Genomic DNA, 22,135 nt, shown 5'->3' with positions numbered 1-22,135 from the left:
ATGGATTCCAGAAAAGGTGAGACACATCTCGAGCCCACTTTCGATATTGGACGTGCACATCATTCAGGGGAGCCACTGTGTGGATTTACAGTGGAAACGCATACACCATCCTAACCCGGGGGCGTGCTCCCTTTTCCACTGAGACCAAAAAGCGGCACGAAATGAGCACGAAAATAGAAGGAGAGAAAGGTCTCGAGTGCCCGGCATTCTCCAGTCCCTCTGCATCGCCAGGAAAGATTGTCCACTATAAGGAATAGATGTCCCTTCTCTTTGAGGTTCTAGGGATGAGTCCGGTGATACCAGGCATGGGGACAATCGGAAATGACACGTCGCGCTTCGGCATTTGCTTCTTGCTTCCATTGCTTTTTTTTTTTTTTTTTGTTTCGTTTCGCGGTCTCTTTTCGGACATTCTCTATGTTAAAGTGACCTATTTTCCGCCCTCTTTCGATGTGATTGTAAAATCGAGATCGGCGAAAACCAAAAACCACATGAATGCCGATGGCGCCAATCCTGCCAATTTCTAGCGTGTCCGGGTTCGGGAATTCACGCGCGAGCTCCACCGCTAGTTCCTTTTATGCCTTGGTAGAACGACCAATTCCGATCCGATGTCTCAGCCTCATATTTTTGGAGAGGGCCTTGTTGGATGGCTGGGCTGTGGGGCGAATAACGCAATAGTCAACCCGGGGGGGCTGACATGTCAGTAGAGTGCGGTGAAGACGCTGAAAATGCACTCGTAAGACATACAAAACACGTCAGTTTCTCATCTATCCCAGATTGTTGCGACGCAGAATCTGCGCTTCGGTGAGGCTTTGATCTTTAAAGCATTGGTAAGGAGTGGGAGGGCGCAGGAGGATGAAGCCGGCGGTGATTCGTGGCTTTCTGGGGGAAATTGTAGGCGGAAATTTACGTTAGAGTCCTCGTATGTTTTGGATAATACGATCCCGTGGTATCAAGATTGTGAAGTTGTGAAGTTGTGAAGTTGTGAAGTTGTGAAGTTGTGAAGTTGTGAAGTTGTGAAGTTGTGAAGTTGTGAAGTTGTGAAGTTGTGAAGTTGTGAAGTTGTGAAGTTGTGAAGTTGTGAAGTTGTGAAGTTGTGAAGTTGTGAAGTTGTGAAGTTGTGAAGTTGTGAAGTTGTGAAGTTGTGAAGTGATGGATAGTTCAGGTTCGAGTGCAACCATTTGAAATCCACAACACCCAGTGAAGTATAGAACCAGAGACTGGGCCACCGTGCTGCAACACAGGAACCAATCTTGATTCCCAGGCAACTCTGCACTCGAAAGTCGAACGGGATCAGACGGCATTTGGGGTAAGTTGCATGTTTGTTTTCAAAGTAGCACTCGTGCAGAGTGGTATGTCATGTACCTTGAATTTGGTGATTGCACTCCATGTCTCTTGTCCGAAGATACCACGGAGTACGGAGCACGGAGTATACAAGACCACTTGATCTAAAAAATAAAATAAAAAAACGACCAAAAAAATTTACGATTCCAAGCTATCCACATCGGCTTGACATCCCCCGGCACTATAAACTCCACAATCAGCTCCAATAGACCATCCTCTGGCATGCTGTCGAATCCAATCAGCACTAATCTGGAAATAGCAAGAGGGGCCTTGCACATTCCGATGTAGTTCGTGACTAATTTAATTTGAATCGGCCTATCAGAGACGGTTGATGATTTTGCATGCAATACTTTTTTGGTGCAATTGGGTTCTGTTAGATCGAGTGTTTTGGTGAGACAGCCTGGAGGTTGTGCGAGGTGAGCATAGAGGGATATAAGTTGTACGGCCAAGGTGGTGTGTGTAGGTCGGGCATTTTGGATGACCTGCATGTCGATGTTAGATTTCTCCAATGACTGGACCAACCGCTAGATACCATCGACGGGAGCTTCTACAATCTGCGGCGGTGTCTGTGTTCCCGCAGTAAGGTTCTCTCAATGAAGGTGAAGTTGCAGTTCATGGATTGGGCTACGCTAGATAGAATCATGTCCTAACCAACGGAAGAATCACCAACTAAAAACCCATCGAAAACAAACAGCACGATCTGACTTCAGAAGTGCTCGCGTTTCGCTCCATCTCTCTCCTTCACTGTGATCGAATCAAATAGCCATAATGGCTATCAGCACTGCCGTGGCTGCTAGCGGAGAATGATGGGCAAATCCAACTAGTCCACAGCGAGGATTCCAGAGAACATCAAGTTGGGCTCATCCATGAAGTGGAACCCCTCAGCAAGAGCGCATCTAGTGGAAGAACAAGTCAGCTAAGAAATCCTGGAGAGGAATTGGAAACCGCCAACATACGGATCAACTTCAAAGCTGGCAGTGCAGTCGTACGCTCCCTCCTTGATGCTTTGCAAGACGTCCCAGCCGTCGTGGAGGTCGTAGAAGAAGATTTGAACATCGACACCAGACTTTAAAAAAGACAGATTAGTAGTGACTAAAACTATAGAACTACTGACACGCAGAATTACCTCAGCCTGCTTGATCAGAATGCGCTCGAAGCTCTTGCTATGCCAGACCGGGTCGGCGGCAATACCCAAGACGTTGTCGTTGTCACTCGTCTTGAAGCCAGTGGGAAGGCCGGAGAGACATATGACACGGGAAGCACCCTCTTCGACGCGAATCGAAAGCTCGACGTTGTCCGAAAGACCTTCCTCCGGCATGGTAACAGATATGGTGAGGTCATCATCGCCATCCTTCAATTGGATGCCATCGGAGTGGTTCTCATAGTATTTGACGCAGTCATCTTGCTCCACAAACTGCACAACGACTTCGCCATTTTCACCCCAAGCACGCTCGATGATACCACCATAGACGAGCTGCAAGATGCTGGAGACATTTGCCCACTCAGGAAGATTTCCGAAAACAACTCGGCGAGGAGGTCCAGCCGGCACAACTTTGGGGGCCATCTGCTTCTGGAGGTGGAGCAAACGGACTTGTTTCATGAAATCAGCCGGGGCAGTCAGACCTCGCGGCTTCGGGGGAGAACCAATGGATTCCTTATCTTCAGTGGATTCAGCCTTCCGGGAAGCCTTGGAACTAGCGACGGAGTTGTTGTCTGCATCCTTCCTCTCGCCATTGGCATTGTCGGGAGTGGCTTTGTTGGGCCCATCAATGGCCTCGCCGGGATTCATCTTCATAGGTGCACGAGCGACTTCATCCTTGAGTCCAGCAGCCTGGGTGGCAGCCGGGACAAAGGGCTTGGCGCGAGGATCAATGCCAAGATGCTTCTGAGCGGGAGCGGGGATGCGCGAAGCCGTGACACGAGAAGCAGCAGCTTTCTTGTCCTAAAAATGCTTAGTGTGAGAACACAAGCAACGAAGAGAAATGAGCATCATTTTCGAGAGTGACAGGAGTCGAAGGGATCCATGGACAAGAAACAAAAGCAAGATCAGAGGAGGGAAGCGCGTCCAATAAAGAAGAATACAACATGCAGTACAAAGGTCGAAATCTGGATTGAGGAAGGGCGTGACATGCCTTTTCGGCCTTCATGGCCTTTTCAATTTCCTTCGATGCAGTGTGAACCTTAGGAGGTTCATTCACCTCCAGCTGGGCGAAGCGACGTGAATTCAGGCAAGACGAGACAGTTTGCACACCAGCAATGCGATCAGCACGCGCCTTGTTGCGAACAGCCACAGGGGCATGGACGCTCTCCTCCAGGCTTATCATTTTGCAATTGGTAATCACATCGTAAATCACCTCAGTGGTAATGCGTACATCGGCCTGTCTTTGGAGACTAATTGGAGAAAGACCATCTGGTCCAATAACCTTGGGCTTCTCCATGATGCAACGAAGAAGGGAATCGGGATGAGGATGTACAGAAGAAGAGAAAAAACCGAAAAAAAAGAGGGAAACCAAACTATTTATTTTAAACTGGAACACGCGTCGAACGTGTTTGAGATGGAGACTTGGGAAGGCACAATGGACCTCTTCCTCCTGTGAGAACACACAGCGCATTAACATCTCTGTAGTTAAGAAGATCCAGTCCAAATCTCAGACAGGGGACAAGGGTCATCCTACTCTTCACAGGTCCACGAACAGGTCTCTAGAAAATTACAAGAAAGAAATCTGCCAAACCGCCTCTTGTAGCTCTTCCACTTCTTATGCTTTCATCAACCATGCTTATTGTACTGTAGATACCAGCTAGTTCATCAGTGATTGCGTAGACATTGGTGAGACCTCTGAGTATGGTGTTCAAGTATTCATCCACTAAGAACTCTTCTAAAAAGTAGCTTCAACTTTTCTAGTCTTAGTTCACTAACATCTGCCAGAGATCCCTTCTGGATGTAGGCGTGAAGGGAGAGTCCATTGCTCGTTCAAGAATTGTTCCCCTATGGATGTAGCACCTGTCCTTCCTTGTTATGCGTCAACCGCACGTTCATGTTCTTTTGGATCACAAACCACGCATTGATAATCTCCCATTCCGCACTAGGATCCACGAATTTAATCTAAAAAAAGGCTCTGGTTAGACTCAAAAAATCTCAAATCTCACTAACCAAATTCTCACCTTGTATCGTAGAAAGAGCGAGGGAATCAACTTGTAAATCTCCAGAAGACTGATATTCTTGCCAATGCAAGTCCTCGCTCCAGCCCCGAAAGTAAACGTCGCCCGAAGCATCTTCTGCCTTCTGTCCTGAAAATTGGCCTCAGACTCAGTCTCCATCTTGAGCCACCGCTCCGGAACAAATGAAGTTACATCCTCCCCAAAGACATGGTTCCGATGTATGACCCACGGATTGGCACCAACTATCGTCCCAGCCGGCAGAAATGGACCACCATCCGGAAGCTGGAGTCCCTCAGCAGGCACTACCCGCTCAAGCATCAATCCTACGGCCGGGTGAAGACGTAGTGCTTCTTTAATTACCGCATCGAGGTAGGGGAGTTGCTCTTGGCTTTGCTTCCACGACACGGGTAAAGAGATCCGATTTTCTTTCAAGGCGAGGGTGAGCTCTTGGTGCAATCGCATACTTGCTCGGGGGCTCTTGAGGGTGTAATAAAGGATCGCCCGGAGAGAAATCGCCGTGGTGTCGGAACCGGCACTGATATTGCTGATCGTGTATGCGAAGACTTGGGTATCGTTTACAATATTCGGGTGCTCGTTTTTCGCTTCCAAGAAACGGTCGAGAAAATCCTTTTGCTTTCTGGCCACTGGACATGCGTCTTTCCGGTTTAATCGTTCGTCGAGTCTCGTGCGAGCAAAGCGAGCCGCAGCCCCGGTCGATCCCTTTCCGAGAAGGTTCCTGAGAGGGTTCTTGATGAACAGGTAGTCAAGCCATGGCATCTGCCCAATCTGTGCTCAAATCCATTAGCGTTCCGGTCAATTATCTTCTCGACGGAAGTGCTGACCGTTCCGGCATAGTGGAGAAAATGCTCGATTGCGGCAATGATTCCGTCGACATCATTCCCTTTCTCAAGGAAGCCCAGTGGCTTGCTGTAGGTTAATTCTCCGATAACATCAAATGCATCTGTTTAGTTGGCGCTGTTAGCTTCTATTCTCACGTTTCACGGGAAGAGATCGATACTTACAGTATTGTAGCCAGATGGCAATATCGAAGACTTTCGCTTCGGCCACAAACTCATCCAACTTCCCGAAAAAAGTATGAATGGTCTTGTCTACATAAGGCTCGAATTCGGTCAGTGTGCTCATTGCATAAGCGGATGAGATGGGCCTTTTAATCGCAGCATGTAAATTTTCATCGATTGTGGAGAACAGGGTCGGCAACGTTTTGCCTTTGGCAAGCTGTTGCTGAACACGATAGAAATTTGTCTTGCGGATGTTAGACAGATCGATCGGTTCTTGTGAATGGGACTCACCTTTTGATATCCCTTATTGATGCCATAGATAGTTTTCAAGGCATCTAAATTTTGGACGCTGACTACGTTGGGTCCTAATCGAACATAGTCCCCGTATTTTTGATGAAGGTTGTAAAGCTTCACCTCTGCACGACCATGGGCCACATCAATGAACCTCCAAAGGTTTGTAATCTTAGCCAATAAGGGTCCGGGGACTGACGCTACTCCTGGTTTGAAGTAATTGCGAGTGAAGTGAAATAATGTCAGGGTGACAAGGATGGCTGGTAGACCTGACCAGATTGATATCAATGCATCTGCGATGATGGCCATGGTGAAATCCACAGGTATTCTTCCCTGATGTGCTAGTAGACCTAACTAGGTATACTATTTATACCTTGGGCGAGAAGAGGGGAAATGAGGGGAAAGTGAAGAACTCCGCTCTTACAGCTCCTCGGCTCAATGCATGCCTATCTCTCATTTGGGGGTGAGGCCAAGCGTCGGGCCGGGTACCGAGCGGGCCGAGTGTGGATTGATAGAAATCTATAATGCACCAATGAATGCACCAATGAATGCACCAATGAATGCATCACCATTTGTCGTCGGGAGCGGGCTCTGGGACGCAATCCCCGCATAGCAGCACGTATGCAATAGCGAGCTAGATCGGGTCAATGAATTCATCATCATCATCATAGTGCACCAATGCATGGGATGACCGATGGGCAGGCATACACACCTCTCTGAATTCTCGGATTGAATTTTCAAACTCCGCTCTTTTCCCTTCTATGTAGACACAGGAGACTTGAACCTTTCATTTGGATAGGCTACGTTATGATGGTGGTCTGAGTAGTTTTCCGGGGCATTGAGCCCTGTTTTCAGCCATGCATGGTACCAATTGGGTTCGATTAGGTCCTTTGACCGCTGGCATGAATTGTGGGACTATCTGCACTGTAGGGAAAGCGATGCTGTTGCTTTAGGAACACTCTCGGGAGGCTCTGATCCGCATCAGTCACTACCATAGGTTCAACGTCTCCATGAGACGCAACCAAGCATCACATACTATACTGAATACCGATATGGACATGGGAGTAGCTAGCGATGCGGTGGGGAATAATGTGATCATTACTGGCAGTTACTCTACACGCCCTTGAACAAGAATTCGAAGAAAAGCTTGAGGGGAAACGGGACCGTTTGGGTTTGTGGCATTCTCTGACAATGGAAAGAAGAAAACAGACTATTGATTATCTGACTGTGCGCTATAGTGAGTTCAGTCACCGGTGGTTGAGGCGATCAGCAATCTTATCAGCTAACGCGGACAGTGAAGCACTTCCCATCACATCGAAAATCGACATTTCACAGCCTGACTGAGCCACCAACCAGTTCCGCAGCTCGACCGCGACCAGGGAATCGACTCCATAGTGTGACAAGGGCATGGACGGGTCGATCTCAGATACGGGCGTGGCGAACATCTCCGACAGTTTCTCGATGACAGCGTGCGTGATCAACGGAGCAACAGGCTGCTCTGCGGCTGCCGCCTCAGCAAGTGCTTGTTTGAGGGAACGAAGTGATGTTGTTGGAGTGACAAGCCCAGCAATGTGGATTGCTCCATGACGCCGCTGAAGACCAGCAAACCGCGGGTCGGATCTCCAACCGGAGGCACCTGCATCCGGAGCTTCAGGATCGAAGCCCGCAATGCCAGTAATAACCTGACTGGTGTCGATGGCCCCGATCGGATCCCGGATGGCGCTCTCGACCAGCTGAAGGACCTCATCTTCGCTCAGAGGGCGATATCCCTCGCGGACCAGCCGATCCCCCACGGCTTTGTTTTCCGCTAGCCATCCGACTGACTGGACCATGCCTAGGTCGAGGGCAACACCTGGTAGCCCCTGCGCGACGCGATGGCGCGCCAGAGCATCCTGATACGATCCGCCGGCGCCGTAGTTGGCTTGACTGGCGTTCCCAACGACGCCGACAACCGAGGACAGCATGATGAAGAAGTCCAGGCGGTCTCCGAAGAACTCGTGAATATTTCGTGTGGCCTGGACTTTGGCGGCGATGCTACTGGACCATTGGGTAAAGGACATCTGTTCGAGAATCGAGTCCTGAAGGTTCATCGCGGCTTGGATCACGCCGCGGATGGGTGGCATCGTCTCCTGGCACTCGAACAAGACTTGTCCCAGGTTCATGGACTGTGAGACATCGCAGTTGACGGCCACCGCTTCGCATCCCATATGTCCCAGCTCCTTGATTAACTTCTGTGACTCCGGTCGGGAGGCGGAGTTACGGGAGACCAGGATCAGATGCTTGGCCCCACGTTCGACCATCCAGCGGGCAATTGACCTCCCGATGCCTCCCAGACCACCGGTAATCAAGTAAGTGACCGTGGAGGAGAGTCGAACCGGGCCAGGACCGGCACTAACCTTGACTTTATCACCTGATCGAGGCACTATGACAATCTTTCCAATATGCCGGCCCGCTTGCATCTGTCGGAATGCTCGACCGAGGTCGGAGATGGGGTAAGTGGTGATGGGGCTGATGGCACGGACGGCTTTCTGCTCGAAAAGGCTGACCACGTCACGCAAGATACGGAAGAGAATTGGACCCCGGTAGTCGCTCAGCTGGACTAGATCAAAGGAAGCGAAGGTCACCGCATCTTGGAAGGGCCGCATCTCGAGCTGCTTGTTGGACTGGATGTCTTTCTTTCCGATCTCCACGAAACGCCCGTACGGGGCCAAACAATGCCAGGTCTCGTCAAGCAATTCGCCGGCTAAGGAGTTTAGCACGATGTCTACTCCTTTGCCCCCGGTAGCTGTCTTGACGGCCCGAGCGAAGGAAGGATCGCGGCTAGAAAAGATCTGGCTAGCGGGGATCTGGTACGTGTCCATCAGGAACCGCCTCTTTTCCGGAGTTCCTACCGTGGCGAAGATCTTGGCCTGCTTCCATTGCGCCAGGATGATGGCTGCCTGGCCGACACCCCCAGAGGCGGCGTGAATCAAGACTGTCTCTCCTGCCTCTAAACGCCCGGCCTCGAATAAAGAGTAATACGCGGTGACAAACGTCATGGGGATGGATGCTGCCATCTCGAAGTCCATCTCGTCTGGGATACGGGCTGCAGATGTCCAGGGCACACGCGTGAGATTGGCCCAGTGGCCATGGGCCATAATGGCACAAACTCGATCTCCTGCCTTGAAGTGGTGAGCGGCAGTCCCCTGTGTGCGCTTGACGATGCCAGCACACTCGAAGCCCATCTGAGGCTCCTCCATCTGTCCCATGGCTACCATGATATCACGGAAGTTGAGACCGAAAGCACGGGGTTCAATCTCCACATAGCCCTCGGGCAATGGGTCATGTGCCTCGGGGTCATCCTTAAACACCAGGCTGTCGAGCAAACCCGGGGTCCCAGTGAACAATCGGAAGTCTCGACCTGGTTGATGGAATGGCTGCAGCTCAGCTTCTGTAGATGGCGTCACTGCCTTACTCGCCTCCGAGTCAAACCTAACTCGGGGAACGAGGAGCGCGCCATCTCGTAACGCGAATTCAGAATCAGGCAGAGATCGTATGAAGACCGCCTGGATCACATGGCCAATGGCGCTTATACTCGACATGGCCCAAGGCTCTTCGGCGGGGTCCAGATCTAGGGAGATGTATCGTTTGCTGCTATTCTCTGCGCGGCAAGTCCGAAGCATTCCAGTATGTAGGGCTTGGTCCGGGAAATCACTGTTGATTTCTGATCCCCGCGATAGCCATGCAACGTGTTTGGACTGCGTAAGAATGGCCTTTAAGGCAGTGAAATCCGGTTCGTTCATTTGACGAAGGAATGGGGCAGCGATCTCCGCAACGAACACAACTACCTTCTCACGGGGGTCAAGGCCATGGAGTGGTTCAACAATTACGGCGCTATGCGTGAGACCAGAAAGCGCGGCCGTGAGACTGTTAGTCCACTCCTCTGGGGGCTGGCTATCAGTGTACACCACCGAGATGCTGTTGATCTTGGAGCCAAATGTTTCGGGTTCGTTGACGGCAGTAGTAGCAGTGGAAACAATCACACTAAAGCAACGCTCTTCTTCGTCATTGCAATCAGGGATCTCCAAATCGATGCCAGAAAAGCCCGTCTCGCAGAGAATTTGCTCCCATTCAGCCATCGATCGAGGTGGGTTCCAATGCTGTGATAGAAGACCAAAAAGAAGTCTTGTATCTGCTGTCTCGCGCACCCTTTCAATCACGATTAATTTCCCACCTTCCTTCAATAATGTTCGGGCATTGCCCATGGCTGCACGAAGATTGGTAGCCTCGTGGGAGAGCAACGACGTGATAACAATGTCGTAAGACCCGCTCTCAAACCCTTGGCTGCTGAGATCTTCTGCAAGGTCCAAGGGCTGATACCTAACCAGGGGTGCCCATGCAGAAAATTTATCAGTGGCTGCATTATCGGAGGTCCTGGGGCCTGTCACAGTATACTCCCCCACGCGAGCAAATAGCGAACCCGCACTGTCTCCCGTGAGAGATTGCATGATTTTCTCCACACATTCCCCAGGGCTCCGAGTTCCAATCTCCAGAATCTTGGCTCGGGGAGTCTGATGAGCGTAAAGATCTACAATCTGGGCGAGCCGCTCGACTGCCGCGGGTTTATGCAGCATCTTTTCCAGGAATGTGTCGAGAACTGGGTGGTTGGCCTCTCTGGAAGCCTGCAATGGATCCATCTGATCCCGGAGTATCGCCAGCAAATTCTGGCCGAGAGTAATCAAGAGCTGCCCGTTCACACTCTCGGTGGCTACTCGATCGAGGAGCCGTTGTTTCACGCCTTCACTGGCGGAGGCCCATCGAGAGCTGCGTGGGGCCAGTTGGTTACCGGCTGCTCGATCTACTAGCTCCTTCATCCATTGGAGAAGCTCAGGATATCGTGATTCGAGAGTTGCAGCATCCCCATCAGTCAACGTTGTCAGAACCTGGCGCACAATGTGATATGTCGCGCGAGTGAGGTCTGCTTCCATGATCTTTGAACCTGCATCAGCCTCTCTGGCAAGACGCTGGCGCAAAATAGTAGAGTCGATTAAGGCGATGGATTCCCTCCAATCCACAGTTAAGCACAGTGGTTCACTATGTGGATGATCTGACGGAACGGTCTCATTTGAAGCACTACCCACGCGTTGGAAATGCATACCGTCAATTTCAAGAACAGGTGCTGGCGGGCAACCGTACTGCTGGCCCTGATCAACCAATGCGATGGAGACGTTGAAGCCTCTTGCACTCCTTTGGTCAAGGTTGACAAAGGCTTTAAAGGCGTGGTTAGACTCGCGGCTGATGGCATCGGAAATGTACATATCTTTGATCGACGTGGGAATCGCGGCTCCCGTTTCACGTTGAGCGTCTTTAGACAACGCCGCATACGCCAACTGAAAAACGGAATCCAATGTGATGGGATGGAGAACATGATCAGAGGACGTTGACTGTGTTGCGGTGGAGTCCACCGATAAAATGGAAGCCATTGCCTTATTGGATCCGGCCCGCACGGACGACAGATTCTGAAATAACGGACCATGATGAATGCCTGCCTTACGCAGAGTCCGGAACATCTCCGCTGGTTCGATGGACCGGAAGTATACCCCATCTGTACTGTTCAGATGGATGCGTGCCGTGGAGGGAAGACGGATAGTCGGGTCCTGGGTACTTGGCAGCTCCTCGGTGTCAACCCCAACAAGCCCATGGCAGTGCTCTACCCAATCTCCATCGGTAGTAGCGGAAGAAATGTGGAACTCGCGCCAATTTGGGGCTAGTCTACTGGTCGGCGGTTGGAGAAGAAGTTGCACTTCGACGCCGTCGGTGGTGTCAGGGATGATGAGGGCACGGGTAATCTCAATGTGGCGAAGGCGGTATCCTCGAATTCGAGGAAGCGGCGATGATTCGGAGACTGAGATCTGTCGCATGCCCTCAATCGCCATAGCCAGGCAGCCAGCTCCCGGGTAGACCATATTCGCCTGAACGAGATGGTCGCGAACCCATGGCATATCCCCGGGGCGAAGTATCAACCGGAACAGGGCAACGTTGGATGCTAAACCAGGCATCCTGTTGCCTAACAGCTCATGGGGCGGATGCTCTCTCAGCCTATGCTCGCGACTGATACGGGGCTCAACCCAATATTGCTGAGAATGGTTCCATGCATACGAGGGCAGATCGGGGATTGCACGGAGTTCTTTATCTTCACCGTTGGGGAAGTTGACCTGAGCCAGGTCTACGGGATTCCCGTGAGAGACGAGGGTCGAAGCCATGGATTGAATCGTTTGAACAGCATCTTGGTTCCTGGTCAGACAGGAGGTGTACGTGATAGGCGATGCCGCCGCCAGGCACTGGCGAATAGGGCCTGCGAGGGCGCCATGAGGACCTATTTCAATTATGATGTCCACCCTTGAGACTGAAGTGTCGGATGATCCTTTCTCAAAGCACATATTGCCAAGGGATTGATCAAATAACACTGGCTGTAGCATATTTCGAACCCAATGTTCCGGTCCCAGGGTGAGCGCGTCATGCACCACCTTACCGGAGACAGGAGAGGAGAAAACCACATCTGGGTTGAAGTGACGAGTCGGACCAAGATGCTTGCCAAGAATTTCACGGTACTGCTGCTGTAGGGGAAGCATGTGATGGGAGTGGTAGGCAGACTCGACCCGAAGGCGACGAGCAAAGACCCCATTGTCCTCGAGATACTGTTGAACCTCTTCGATGCCTGCGAGATCACCGGAAAGGGTGACGCTGGAGGGGCTGTTTACGCACGCAACAACAATGGTCCCAGTGGTCAAGCAGTTCAGGTAGGTCTGTATATCTTTCTGGCCCAACCCAACAGCCAACATGCCACCGGGAGATGTGGTTTTTGCAACGTGCTCGGACGTCAATAGTCCACGGAAGTACACAATTGCTAATGCTTCTCGGAAGCTCAAAGCTCCCGACGCATAGGCTGCGGCCACCTCTCCACTAGAGTGACCCGTTACGGCAGCTGGACAAATACCCCACGAGGTCAAGAGGCGAACAAGTGCTAATTGAATCAAGCATGAAAGAGGGAAACTGAGGCAGGGTTGGTTGACACGTGTTGTAGACGAATCTCGTGAGAGTTCTTCGATGCACGACCACGGTGAGCCAAACTCCTGGAAGATCTTCTCGGCGTCATGGAGTGCTTGACGAAAGACAGGATATTTTTCGGTCAGTTCTTGACCCATGGCATGCCATTGAGCGCCCTGACCCGTGAAGACAAAGCCTATTCTAGCAGCTCCCGCAGCATAACTCGGGCGAAGCGTTTGGTCAGCCAGATTTATGGAAAGCTCATCGGTCGAGGCGGCAGAAAAAGCCACGGTATAGGGAAACCGAGAGCGGCGCTGGCCCAAAGTGTATGCAAGCGCTGGGAGCGATAGATCATGTCCTTTGAGGTGTTTTAGGAGGCGATCCATGAGCCCTTTGGTGGAGCCCTCGTCTTTGCCACTTAAGACAAAGATCTTCCGAGAGCAACGAGCACCTTGAGATACAGCGGGTCGCTGTCCGCTATATTTTTGTATATGGCTCACAGCATCCTCCACGATGACATGTGTATTCGATCCACCATACCCGAAGTTATTAACCGAGGCTCGCCGAATGTTGGTCTCGGGCCAAGCTTCCAAATCCTGAGCAACATGTAGAACTCCATCTTGGAGGCCAAGATTCACGTTGAACTGCTCTATGTTTATTGTGGGGGGTATCTGGCGGTTTTCTAATGCTTTGACAACCTTGATGATCGCGGCCAAACCGCTTGCTGCTTCAGTATGCCCTAGGTTTGACTTGACCGAACCCAACACAAGCGGCCTCTGGTATTTTCGTCCGGCTCCAAATACAGACCTGATGGCGGCGACTTCTTCTAGATCTCCGGCTTTAGTGCCCGTCCCATGAGCCTCGACGTAAGTAGTTTCATCGGGATTCAAGCCAGCACGCTGGTAACAGGCCCTCATCAAGGCCTCTTGAGCGTCCCTAGAAGGAGAGGTGATGGTAGGCGTCTTTCCATCCTGGTTCATCCCAGTCTCTCGAATGAGCGCACGGATAGGATCGCCGTCTCGAAGAGCTGCATCGAGGGGCTTCAGAACCAAGGTTGCAATTCCCTCACCGCGTCCGTACCCCTGGGCACGCTGATCAAAAGCAAAGCATCTACCTTCTGGCCCAATGAAGCTATGCAACCACGAGGGCTCATGTATTAGTCTTTTTCTTCTTCTTGGGTTACCAGCAAGCGCGAAGTTTGACCTACCCGACACTTGACAGCTGACAAAACATATCCGGATTCAACATTATGCAAGTTCCTCCGACAATCGCGGCATCTGCCTCACCTGTGCGAAGGGTCTGACAGGCGAGATGCAACGCAGTAATTGAGGTCGAACAGCCCGTATCTACCGGTGTACTCGGACCTCGAAGGTCGAAGTAGTGCGATATTCTGTTGGCCATCATGGCCGTGAAGTTGCCGGTCGAGAAGTAGCGTGAAAAAGTGGTGGGATCCCTGCTCATCAGGTCTTGATAGTCGTGAATGAAGGAACCGGTGAACACAGAGGTGTTGCTTCCAGCAATCTGGGCCAGCGACAGGCCGGCTTAAAAAATCAATCAGTAAATTTGGACCTGACTATGCATTACAACTGCAGATACGAAAACCATACCGCTTTCCAAGGCTTCATATGTGACTTCCAACAACAGGCGGATTTGCGGATCCATTGACTAGATTAAAAGCATCAGTGTTTATGCGTGTGTGTGTGTGTGTGTGTGTGCGTGAGAGAGAGAGAGAGAGAGAGAGAGAGAGAGAGAGAGAGTTGAGCCAACTTACCGCAGCCACCTCCGCCGTGAGGCCAAAGAAAGAGGTATCGAACAAGCTAACATCCTCCTGCAAAAAGCAGCCACCTTTCACATTCGACTGCAAAAATCAGCGAATTAGCGATGAAACATCCATGCTAGCCCTCTGGTTTTGCACTCACAGTTCCTAGCCTTTGAGAATCTGGATGGAAAAAGGCCTCTCGGTTGAACCGATCTTGGGGAATCTGAGACCAAGCACTTTTACCATCTGCTACCATCTGCCAGAGTTCTTCGGGGCTGGTGATGCCTCCTCCGAACCGGCATCCCATTCCCACGATAGCGATGGGCATGGTCTGCGGTAATATATCGGAGTGCACCCCATCGGCCAGAGGAGTGCCTATATCTCCCATGACGAAATGATCCAAACACTGTGGACTTGGGAAGTTGAGGGAGTTTCTTGCGTCAAGTTGAATCCAGAATCAGGCGCATACAACTCTTCATTAGTATAGTCTAATAAGATAAATAGACAGCACATAAACAGAAATAACTAAAGCAAATGACAGCAAATGAACAAGTATATAACTGACCACAGCCATACTTCACTTTAAGGATAAAGATGGATTCTTGCCCTAACTTACCCAGCTAATACCTTTATGGAGGAGCTCCAGAAAGCCCCGGTGGCTCTCCATTTTGGGTAACTCCCGAGACCGAATCAAATCAGACAAATCATGGCACATCTCTTCATTTCGAGCCACCGTCGGGGACTTCTTCCTCCTCCTTTAGCCAGAAGAAACTCAGTACCAGCTGTAAATTTGCAAACTTACAAGATTCATTCAAAAGATGGGTTTCTTGAGTGTTTCTCTGTATATACTTGCCGCCATTTGGACAGGAGGAGTAAGTGATCAGTACCGTATAGTGTTGGATGCGAACTGGACCAACCTATGACCGAATTCTCTATAGTACATCATTCGTTGGGTGTGGACAGCATTCTATAATCTCTACTACCATCCACTTGCTCGATTTCCGGGTCCGAAACTTGCGGCAGTCAGCAATGTGTGTTTTTTTTTCCCCCTCCAAACCCCCACAATGACCTGTGTGAATACCATTGCGAACACAATTCAACTGACTGCAAAATTAGGGGCCCTATTGCTTTTGGTTCCTAAGTGGTCGTCAACCATATATGCTGCTTGATTTACATCGCAAATACGGTATCTGGCGAATAATCCCACATCCCCCCGCAAACAAGAAGGAGGGCACAGATTAACTCGAGCATTTCCATTCCCCCGAATAGGCCCCGTTGTGCGTACCGCACCGAACGAGCTCTCTTTCAACACCGCACAATCATGGAAGGACATCTATGGGTTTCGTCAAGGTCATCAAGGATTCCTCAAGAGTGAGTTCTATGACGGGGGCAGTTTCGCTGATCGAGTTCACTCCCTCGTCAGCGAGCGGGATCCCATCGAACATGGGATCATGCGGCGATACCTTTCACATGCCTTTTCCGATCATTCTCTTACCGAGCAGGAACCCCTGATCGCCAGGACTATCGATCAATTTGTCCAGCAAACGGGGGTCAAGGGGGTCCACGGATTTGATCTGGGAAAGGGCTTTGAGATGATGACCTTTGACATTATCGGGGATTTGGCCTTTGGTGAAACCTTTCGTGGTGTGGAAACTTGTAAGCCAACCAAAACTCTGTATCCTCTCTTCAGATGTGATTTGACTTGTGCCACAGTTGAGCCGCACCCGTGGATTTCCATCACTCTGGGAGCTCTGACCCAAGGCAGCTTGGCCGAAGTATTCAGACGATTCCCCACCGTGGCCACGGTGGTGAACTTTCTGTATCCGAGTAAGATCCAGAAACTTACCGAGCAGACCCGGCAGAATGAGCAGATGGCAATCGACCTCGTACAGCGACGCATCCAACGAGCGACCAATCGCAAGGACTTTTTGACTAGGATCCTGGAACAACGAAATCCGGCGCAGGTGTCGGATTTGCAGCTTGCAGCCCATTCTTCGGATTTTGTCCTGGCCGGCAGTGAAACCACTGCGACAACCTTGTCGTGCATCATGTACTACCTGATGCGCAATAGGACGGTGCTCGCCCAGCTACAGGACGAGTGCCGGACAGCGTTCGCTTCATATGACGAGATCACCGCCTCGTCCACGCTCCAGCTGAAGTATCTCCATGCCGTCATTCTTGAGGGATTACGTATATATCCTCCACTTCCCCTGGCACTTCCCCGTATCGTTCCTCAAGGTGGCGACACGGTTGATGGCCATTTCTTACCGGAAGGCGTATGTATATCCCACCTTGGTTGCTCTGCCATATTTTCAGGCGAGGGCATTCGTTGACCCTAGCGAACAGACGATCGTATCTACAAGTCCGATTGCCTCCAGCCTGGATCCAACCAATTTTGAGCAGCCTTTCGCCTTCGAGCCGAAACGATGGCTGGGTAAAAATGAGCGCGACATTCTTGAAGCCAGTCAGCCCTTTTCTCTTGGCCCAAGGGGCTGTCTAGGTCGTCAGTGAGTGATTTTTGTGGCTTATTGCCTGACTAGATACTACCACCTGTTTCCCCACACAATCTGACCCAGATGACAGTCTAGGATGGATGGAACTGCGTACAACCCTGTGCAAATTGCTGTTCACGTATGACTTCGAACTGCTAGACAAGGGACTGGATTGGCACCGAGACTCACTCATGCATACGTTGTGGCAAAAGCCCCGCTTGCCAGTTCGGGCGGTTCCCCGAAAGAGCTCGTCCTAGTTGGGACTGGACGGAGACCGGGTGACTGCCTATTCGGAACCCACGTGAGACTATCCAGATCTGACATCGATATGTCTATAGGATCTTTGTTCTTAAATTTGCTATCTGTCTCTATATCTTTCTTTCCATCTATCTATATTCTTCCTTCCGCCTCACCCACGTCTGACGCCTTTCCCTTGAAAGGGCGCTTCATTTTGTGAACTATAAGCTAAACATGTCTTCTTTGACTATCACCGAACAATCTATCCCCCCACTAGACGGTACCGTCGCCATTATCACAGGTATGCATCAATTTGAGTAATTTCGGGAGAAGGGAGGGGAAATATCCATTGATCCCTCATGCAGGAGGGTCATCTGGAATTGGCTATGCCACCGCTCAGGTCCTCACCAGCAAAGGAGCCACCGTTCACATCCTCGATCGGAACAGTCCAAGAGATGACGACGCTGAGTCCTATCGGCACAACCCGCGTCTGGTAGTGCACAAATGCGACGTCTCCAAATGGGCCGATCTCTGTGGGGCTTTCGACTCGATCGGGCCGGTCCATCTCGTCTTCGCCAATGCAGGCATTTCCGAGTCGACAAATTACTTTGCGGACACATGGGATGCGGCCACGGGGTTGTTGGAGGAGCCAACGTACGACGTACTTGACACCAACCTCCGGGCGGCCATGAATGTAGTCAAATTGACGTGGAGCTCCATGAAGCGGCACCAAATTAAGGGCAGTATTGTCATAACCACCAGTGCCACCGCCTATGCACCGGAACAAACCTTGCCTGTCTATGCGGCGGGGAAATTGGCAGTAGGCCTTTCTTTATTTCTTCTCTTTCCTATTTACCCCTTTCCCTGACTTGTATCCTCGGAAAATCTAACACAGAAATCAGCTGGTCGGTCTCATCCGCGCACTTCGATCCGTGACCATCCAAGACGGCATCACCATCAACGGTGTCGCCCCGGCGGCCACCATCACTAGCCTTCTTCCCGCCCACCTCGCCGCTCCGATTATCGCTCACGGCTTACCGGTTAGCTCAGCCCACTTTGTGGGGTTGGCTATGGCATACTCGGCCACGGCCACTCAGCCCCGGCGCGTCGACGTTTATGGCAAGGAGACGGAGGCCGAACGATACCCAACCACCACCTCCCAGGAGAAGGAGGAACGATGGAATGGGCGCATCATCTTGACCCTGGGGGACTGTTATACTGAACTGGAGGAACCTATCGCGGATCTTCGGCCGTTCTGGTTTGGCCGGGAGAATCTGGCTCTTACTCGGTTGCAGCAGGCCGCGACTGACTTTCGGCAGAAGACATAGAACAAGATGGAAACGCTGAGATTTCTGAAAATTAAGAAAATCAAGAAGAAATCAAACACAAGTTTTGTCTGGGCGCCAGGTGGGTGCGGTGGAACCAAAATTCCAAAGTTAGAGAATGTGAGGGCCTGGGGTATGACGAAGGCATCGATCACTAAGCAGGATAGGTTATCTTATGTAGCTACTCCATAACAGTAAGATCATCTTTACCACCACCTGGCTTATTCCATAACAAGGAGGAAGGAGAAAACAGAATCTCCCCTTAGATCACTTGAGAGCCTCTTACGCGAGCGCCTCTCCGCTTAAAGCTTCTTCTATGATTTCATGATATAGCCTATCATGTGTCACACACCAAAGTCTCCCGTATTTTTAGGGTAAAACTGCCTATCTTGGCCCACTTCCCTTGGGTCTTTAAATTTCCTAAGAGTAAGAAATCGATTTCGCTAAGAGATAGTTATTAGTTTCGGTCTATTATTATAAGGATATGGTTCTACCGTAAAAGTTTTCGGGGATCCTATACCTATCTAAATTTATATCCACTAAGAATAGCTATTCTACGCCGAGGTTTTATCTTACACTATTAATTAGTTTTACATAACTACTACCAGATCACCGCTTAGATTATAATTAAGGATCTTTTTTTACTTCTCGTATTTAGTAATGTATTCTAATTTAAAATTTTCGTAAAGGTTATTAAGGCAGAAGATCCAAGGGCAAATATTCTATTTCCTAATTTTAATAGAATTTTTACTTGCTCTAAATCACCCTCTACGAGGATAGGGGGACGCCTAGAGCGAGGTAGGCTATACCTTCGTAGCGGAGTGGATCTTATTTAAGGGTATATTTAACGGTCAACTCGGGTAAATCATAGTATCGCATAAGAGTAGCAATTGGTAGCCTCGCTTTATGCTAGCCAGCAATCTAGCCCATAAAGTAGGGAGATGGATCGTTTCTACGCCTACAATTTGAATTAATAGGATGTAGAGGTATTCTTGGTGGTATAGTGGGTGGTTAAAGTTGGTGGGTTAAACTGACGCGTAGCTAAAATCGCGGGCGTAGGGCCGAATCCCCGACAACTTTTGCGGAGGGACTTGTAAATGATTTGGCAAATCCACCAGAACTAGGCTTAACCCCATCTTTTGTTAAGAAATACGCGAAGATTCATTTTATGATAGGTCTCTAGAAGGAAAATCAGAAAATCTTTCAACTTAAGACGATTCAAAGGTCATTTAATCGGTCCATAACCCCGAAAGTAGAATTTTGAAGTGTCGGGAGACTTGTTGAAATGTGGTTGTTTCATGAATCTATCTCGGTAGCATAACCTATTAGATTGCCTAGCACACACACATTCACTCCCTTCCCCCCTCCGTAGCGCAAGAAATCCTCAACATGCTAATAAGCAAACTTTTACATCGACAGGGGGCACCAATGTGACCGGTGAGCCTCCCCCGAGCAGACGGATCTGGCGCTCCAAATCTTCCCGATCTGTGGTTGAGTCGTTCACTAACCCCAGCCGATGGTCCCGCAGTAACTGGGCAAAGAACGCGACGAACTCAACCTGGGCGAAACGTCGCCCAGGGCATGCGCGAGGACCTTCATTAAAAGTCATAAAGGTTCCGCGACGATGTGTTGTCCCCGGTCGTGCGGAGGTGACCGTAGGCTGGGGGGTTGTTGTTTTTGCTGGCTGATGAGGATCATCTGGAGAAGTCGTATTGGTGGTTATGGTGTTGGTCGGGTCAAAGGTGTTTGGGTTGGTCGTCAGCCAGCGTCGAGGCTCAATGATGTGAGGATAGGGCCAGTTAGCCTCATTGTGGTGAATGGCCGTATTGTTGACGATAGTGAGTGTCTGGGCAGGAAGGGTATGTTTGGTCCCATCGACAACAAGGTCCTGGTCTGTGACCGCTAATCGGGTGATAGGAATGACGATAGGAAAGACCCTCATGACTTCGTACTGCAGTTGAAAGGAAATTTGTGACGAGTTAGCTCTCTCTCCTTTCATGGGGCGGAGGAAGATAATAATCTTGTAGGTACCATGAAAGCTAATAGATAACGGAATTTAGGCAAGTCTTCGTCATAAGAGAGGTCAGATCGCCCGGCAGCCACGGCTTCACGATGCACCTGGCGGATCTCAGCAATGACAGCATCTTGGATGGGAGGATTCAGTGATAGCACGATGGTCGAAAAGAGTATCGTATTAGCTGTGGTGTCGTATCCTGTTGTGGGCATGAGTTTGGTCGCAGTGACATTTTGTAGGGTTCAATATAACTAGCTGTGGTTCCATACCTGCCAATAGGAGCATGAACACATTCCCTTTGACTTCAACATCTGTTAACCGGGTGCGTCCTACAGGACCTGACACTGCGCCCGAAGTCTTGAGCTCCGGTTGTTGATTGTTGGATTCGACAACGGCAGTGAGTAGATTTCCTTTGGCCCTAGTCGTGTTCTTGGCCTCCTGGCGTCTCTCTGTAACGGCCTTTTCTTGAGCCAGAAGCTCGTCCATGTACTGGTTCAACTCAGAATACGCCGTATATACCGTGTTCGCACAGAATCGGACTAGCCAAGCCGGGACCAGCACGAAAATGGGCAGATTAGTCACTACCAGGAAGATTGACTCCACTAGCGACAGACGATGATGGCCCAGGGGTGAAGAATAAGTCGAATCCTCCTCTTCTTCCTCCCCCTTCTCCAGTTGCTGGTGTGACTGTTTTTCAAACCCCGCAACGGACATGACATTGACTGTCAAATCGTAAACCCCATCCCGGAGGGAAGGTGCTGCTTTCCCTTCTGCTGCTGCTTTCCAGCGGGTGGCCAGAATCTCGCTTCGATGCAAAGTCTCTGTCCAAACAGTTCGATGCACAGCATCGCCTTGTAGTGGGGGTACAGTGACCCGGAGATGAGATTTCCATAGGTTACCATCGGTGGAGACCACATTGGGACCGAAAGGTTCGAGCATTTCTTATTTGAAGTTGTCAGCAGAGGAAATCGGTATGCCTGTCGAATGGGGGGGGGGATCGTCTTTGCGTACTCATTTTGTTGGGAGGCTTGATGAATGCTTTCCGCCGAGTGCAAACTGCCATTGCTGTATCGGGATCCTCAATATAGCAGATTAAACCAGCTGGACTGACCGCCAGAAATACTGGACCATACTCTCGATGCGCTCGGCCTCGATCCTCGTATGTCCAGTCTTTGATCATCAATCGCGCCCATCGGGGCCATCCGAGTCCCGACAAGACGTGGCCACCCAGCCACGACCGCAATAATGGATTTGTCAGATACGCCCAAAATTCGAGCTCATGAATGGGAGATAAGACATACGGAAGCCCTGTTCGTTTGGCCGCTTTAATGTTCAGGCCCCAGGCCACGCCTCGATACACCAGACTCACGGCAAGTAGACTCAAGGCCGAAGAAATGACCAAAAAAACCGACGTTGTCATTTTTCTTAGTTTGCTCTTGTCTTGGTATAGTTATGAGAGAAAGAAAGATCAG

The 22,135-nt window shown here is 50.4% G+C and overlaps 6 protein-coding genes across 6 annotated transcripts; 2 read left to right on the top strand and 4 right to left on the bottom strand.

Annotated features, from left to right (window-relative positions):
* Nucleotides 1–2,161: 2,161 nt before the first annotated feature.
* On the bottom strand, nt 2,162–3,779 carry Pdw03_0516 (uncharacterized protein; the record flags this gene model as incomplete). Its single annotated transcript, XM_014675094.1, has 4 exons — nt 2,162–2,237; nt 2,298–2,407; nt 2,468–3,283; nt 3,540–3,779. The coding sequence occupies 4 exons, from the start codon at nt 3,777–3,779 to the stop codon at nt 2,162–2,164; spliced, it is 1,242 nt and encodes a 413-aa protein (XP_014530580.1).
* Nucleotides 3,780–4,327: 548 nt separating this feature from the next.
* Nucleotides 4,328–6,119, bottom strand: Pdw03_0515 (Cytochrome P450; the record flags this gene model as incomplete). The annotated part of the gene is made up of 5 exons (XM_014675093.2): nt 4,328–4,444; nt 4,504–5,286; nt 5,343–5,461; nt 5,523–5,763; nt 5,811–6,119. The coding sequence occupies 5 exons, from the start codon at nt 6,117–6,119 to the stop codon at nt 4,328–4,330; spliced, it is 1,569 nt and encodes a 522-aa protein (XP_014530579.2).
* Nucleotides 6,120–7,057: 938 nt separating this feature from the next.
* Nucleotides 7,058–14,983, bottom strand: Pdw03_0514 (Acyl transferase/acyl hydrolase/lysophospholipase; the record flags this gene model as incomplete). The annotated part of the gene is made up of 5 exons (XM_066099629.1): nt 7,058–13,967; nt 14,044–14,377; nt 14,444–14,501; nt 14,608–14,694; nt 14,756–14,983. The coding sequence occupies 5 exons, from the start codon at nt 14,981–14,983 to the stop codon at nt 7,058–7,060; spliced, it is 7,617 nt and encodes a 2,538-aa protein (XP_065957356.1).
* Nucleotides 14,984–15,413: 430 nt separating this feature from the next.
* Pdw03_0513 (Short-chain dehydrogenase/reductase SDR) lies at nt 15,414–17,344 on the top strand (the record flags this gene model as incomplete). The annotated part of the gene is made up of 7 exons (XM_066099628.1): nt 15,414–15,467; nt 15,534–15,626; nt 15,712–15,781; nt 15,865–16,251; nt 16,309–16,871; nt 16,942–17,102; nt 17,179–17,344. The coding sequence occupies 7 exons, from the start codon at nt 15,414–15,416 to the stop codon at nt 17,342–17,344; spliced, it is 1,494 nt and encodes a 497-aa protein (XP_065957355.1).
* A 214-nt stretch (nt 17,345–17,558) lies between these two features.
* Pdw03_0512 (Short-chain dehydrogenase/reductase SDR) lies at nt 17,559–18,652 on the top strand (the record flags this gene model as incomplete). The annotated part of the gene is made up of 3 exons (XM_014675091.1): nt 17,559–17,625; nt 17,690–18,144; nt 18,227–18,652. The coding sequence occupies 3 exons, from the start codon at nt 17,559–17,561 to the stop codon at nt 18,650–18,652; spliced, it is 948 nt and encodes a 315-aa protein (XP_014530577.1).
* A 1,381-nt stretch (nt 18,653–20,033) lies between these two features.
* Nucleotides 20,034–22,083, bottom strand: Pdw03_0511 (Cytochrome P450; the record flags this gene model as incomplete). Its single annotated transcript, XM_014675090.2, has 4 exons — nt 20,034–20,600; nt 20,681–20,862; nt 20,933–21,604; nt 21,675–22,083. The coding sequence occupies 4 exons, from the start codon at nt 22,081–22,083 to the stop codon at nt 20,034–20,036; spliced, it is 1,830 nt and encodes a 609-aa protein (XP_014530576.2).
* Nucleotides 22,084–22,135: the final 52 nt, after the last annotated feature.

The sequence above is a fragment of the Penicillium digitatum genome, chromosome 4, assembly GCF_016767815.1.
Source record: "Penicillium digitatum chromosome 4, complete sequence".
Taxonomy (NCBI): domain Eukaryota; kingdom Fungi; phylum Ascomycota; class Eurotiomycetes; order Eurotiales; family Aspergillaceae; genus Penicillium; species Penicillium digitatum.
This window is presented reverse-complemented; position numbering and strand designations above follow the sequence as displayed.